We start from the raw sequence: 3,588 nt of genomic DNA on the forward strand, positions 1-3,588 counted from the left end.
GTGTAACTTTACAAATGGCACCCCATATGAAGACATCTGGTGCTACACTCTAATCAGCTAATTAACTCAATACCTGCAAAGTCCTTTAAATGGTCTCAGTTTAGTTCTGCAGGCGACACAATCATGGCGACTGCTGACTTGATAGGTTTCCAAAAGACGACCATCGAGACCTTGCACAAGGAGGACAAGACACACGAGGTCATTGCCGAAGAGGCTGGCTGTTCACAGAGCTCTGTGTCCAAACACAGTAACAGAGAGGTGAAGGAAAGGAAAACGTGGTAGAAAAAAAGTGTACAATACAGATAACTACACCCTGGAGAGGATTGTGAAACAAAACCCATTCAAAAATGTGGGGGAGATTCACAAAGAGTGGACTGCAGCTGGAGTCAGTGCTTCAAGAACCACCACACACAGACGTATGAAGACCTGTTTCAGCTGTCACAGTCCTTGTGTCAAGCCACTCGAACAAGAGGAAGCATCAGAAAAGTCTCACCTGGGCTAAAGACAAAAAAGGACTGGATTGCTGCTGAGTGGTCCAAAGTYATGTTCTCTGAAAGTAATTTTTGCATTTCCTTAGGAAATCAAGGTCCCAGAGTCTGGAGGAAAAGAAGAGAGGCACTTCATCCACGTTGCTTGAAGTCCAGTGTAAAGTTTCCACAGTCAGTGATAGTTTGGGTCCATGTCATCTGCTGGTGTTGGTCCACTGAGTTTTCTGAGGTCCAAGGTCAATGCAGCCATCTACCAGGAAGTTTTAGAGCACTTCCTGCTTCCTGCTGCTGACCAACTTCATGGAGATGCAGATTTAATTTTCCATCAGGGCTTGGCACCTGCACACAGAGCCAAAGCTACCAGTACCTGGTTTTAAGGGCCATGGTAGCTGAAGGCCACTGTCAGAGCAACCTGAGCAGTGCCACAGACTGATCCATTTCATGCTGCGCTGCAGTAATCCAGGAAAGAGGAGCCTCAACTAAGTATTTAGTGATGTAATGCTCATACTTTTCATGTTCATACTTTTCAGTTGTCCAACATTTCTAAAAAAAAACCTTTTTAATGTTTATTTTTTTTATTTTTTGTATTGATATTAAGTAATATTCTAATTTTCTGAGATACTGAATTTGGGGTTTTCTTTAGTTGTCAGTTATAATGAAAATGATAAGAAATACACATTTGAAATATATCAGTCTGCGTGGATACAAGTTTCACTTTTTGAGTGGGATAAAATAAATCAACTTTTTCATGATACTCTTATTTAAAGACCAGCACCTGTGTTTGGCTGATAACCTACATTCTGTAGAAATTAGAATTTCATTCAGACTGAAACTGGAAAACAGAAGAATTCAAAGACTTTCAACACTTTTAATAAATAATTTTGTGCATTTGCACTTTATGYATATCATTTTGCATGACATTTACTCTTCATTAGGATAATCAGTATTTTTTTATGTTGCTAAACATTTGGATGTGTAAAAAGAAATATAGAAAAACWGCTGAAATGTGGCATATGGTGCAAAAAGTTTTACAAAGTGACGACTAACAAAGATTAAAAGCCCTGTCACACTAAGGGGCGGCTGTGGCTGAGAGAGTTGGCGGTTCGATTCCACTGCTATTCTGTCACATGTCTAAGTGTCYCTGGGCAAGACACTGAACCCCSTCTGTCTCTGTGTCCCATCAGTGTATGAATGTGATTCAAAGCACTGATTTGTCTCTATAACTTGATTTACCTGTATTTTCTGTGTAGAGAGATCTAGTACAGTAGAGCTGAATGAATGTGTGTGTGGATGTGTAAATGAGGGCACAAATTGTAGTGAAGAGCTTTGCATATCCTGGTTGGACAGAAAGACACCAGCCCATTTGCCAKTTAGACAACATACAGTGGACCAAAGTGTGTCCAACTCTAAAGATGTCAAGATGTTAAGCTGAAGATGGAATCAAATATTTCATAAATAGTCTAAAACGTTAGAGTGACAGGGCCTTTACCCATTTTCTTATTTCATGTTGAAAGTTTGCAGGTGTTCAACAGTGGTCGTCACAGACTGAGTGTAACAGAAAAACAGGGAAGGTTAAACCTTCTTTCTGTAAGCGGCTCACTTCTGCAACCTGTTTTATTCAGAGTACTTAAATCAGTCATACTTCTGAGTCCATGTACATCTTGTTTTTTTTTTGAGGCCCTGTTGAGTGTTGTACAGAAAATAAACACTTCCATAAGTCTCCAGAAGGTGGCGCTCCTCCACTGATCACCTTTGGTCACAGATTTCATGATTTTCTTTCTGTTTTGTCATGTCGTAATCTTTACARATTTGTAATAAACTTTCTTTCCCAAGTTCGTGAGTCTCTTGTGGTGTTAGACCCAGGTCGCTGGATATGTCCTGGGGCCCTTTGGTTTTCCAAAACGATTCCCAAATCCTGAAGAAGGTGTCATAAAATAAACCAAGTTAGTCATGGGAAACGGCAATAATGAAAACCAAAATTCTGGTCTTTACTACATTATAAAACTAATAAATTATTTGCAATACATAAGGCAGTGAAAATCCTGTGAGATGTGTTTTTCTCTAAGGTGACATCATCTAAGTAGACCAATAAGCAAACAGACAGAGATGGTGGATTAGTACATTAAGTCTATATATCTGGCCCCAGAACCTGTGAACAGGAGGACAGGACCAGAATGCATGTATGTAATTGTCAGGTATAATGCCTGTGCACTGTGAGCATAATGTAGTGTTATTTTCAATGTTTTTTTCACACATACATTCATAAAATGTATAATAAAAAAAATAAAAACAAGTAGTTAACTTATAAATATAAAAAGTAAAAGAACATACTTTTTCATCTTGTTAGTTCATATTTTACCTTTCTTAAAAATGTTATTTCACTCATATATACAAACACGTTGTATACAATTAATAAAAACAAGTTAGTATATAATTATAAAACATAAAAAATAACCTTTTTTTCATCTTGGTTGGTTCATATTTTAACTTCTCCAAAATTTACGAGGTTCCTCTTTTTTCAGAACCTCTGCTTTTTGCTGTCCAACTCCGCCCTTAATCTGACCACATCCAACCATGTTCCCTACAAGCCGTGACCACGCCCAATGGGCATCTGACTCCGCCTACTTTCTGACCCCACCCCATTCTGCAGTCTGCAGCTGTGGGGGTACTTGAACTAATCAGAACCAAAGACAGTGTTGTTTTAATTTTATTACCAAGTCGGCGTAGTTTGGAAATTCATCACAAACCGAATAATTTGTTCTTGAATGTAAGTTTAGCAACTTAGCTAATGAAATTCATGCTGCAGGATGATGTTAAATAAAATGCATCTACAAGTACTGAGACTGGAGCTAAACCCAAATTATTAATGTTTTTTTTTTAATGTTTTAAATGTGAAGTTATTTTTTTTTTGGTGAAAAGACGTGAGTACACATCCCAATGTATTTTAAGTCTAATATGAAACAGATCAGTATAGTAACAGGGTAGTGCGTGGTCACACAAATATACAGCAGGTAAAATAAGTATTGAACACGTCACCATTTTTCTCAGTAAATATATTACTAGAGGTGCTAATGACATGAAATTTTCACCAGATGTTGGT

General features: G+C 37.9%; 1 protein-coding gene across 1 annotated transcript in view; it reads right to left on the minus strand.

Annotated features, from left to right (window-relative positions):
* Positions 1-1,342: 1,342 nt before the first annotated feature.
* The window catches only part of ptpn22 (protein tyrosine phosphatase non-receptor type 22), a gene marked incomplete at its 5' end in the record, with an annotated part of 27,194 nt that continues 24,948 nt past the window's right edge, over positions 1,343-3,588 (minus strand). The window contains 1 exon segment of the mRNA XM_014025749.1: positions 1,343-2,403. Within this exon segment, the coding sequence (XP_013881203.1) occupies positions 2,342-2,403 (62 nt within the window).

Source organism: Austrofundulus limnaeus, unplaced genomic scaffold, assembly GCF_001266775.1.
Source record: "Austrofundulus limnaeus strain Quisiro unplaced genomic scaffold, Austrofundulus_limnaeus-1.0 Scaffold496, whole genome shotgun sequence".
Taxonomy (NCBI): Eukaryota; Metazoa; Chordata; class Actinopteri; order Cyprinodontiformes; family Rivulidae; genus Austrofundulus; species Austrofundulus limnaeus.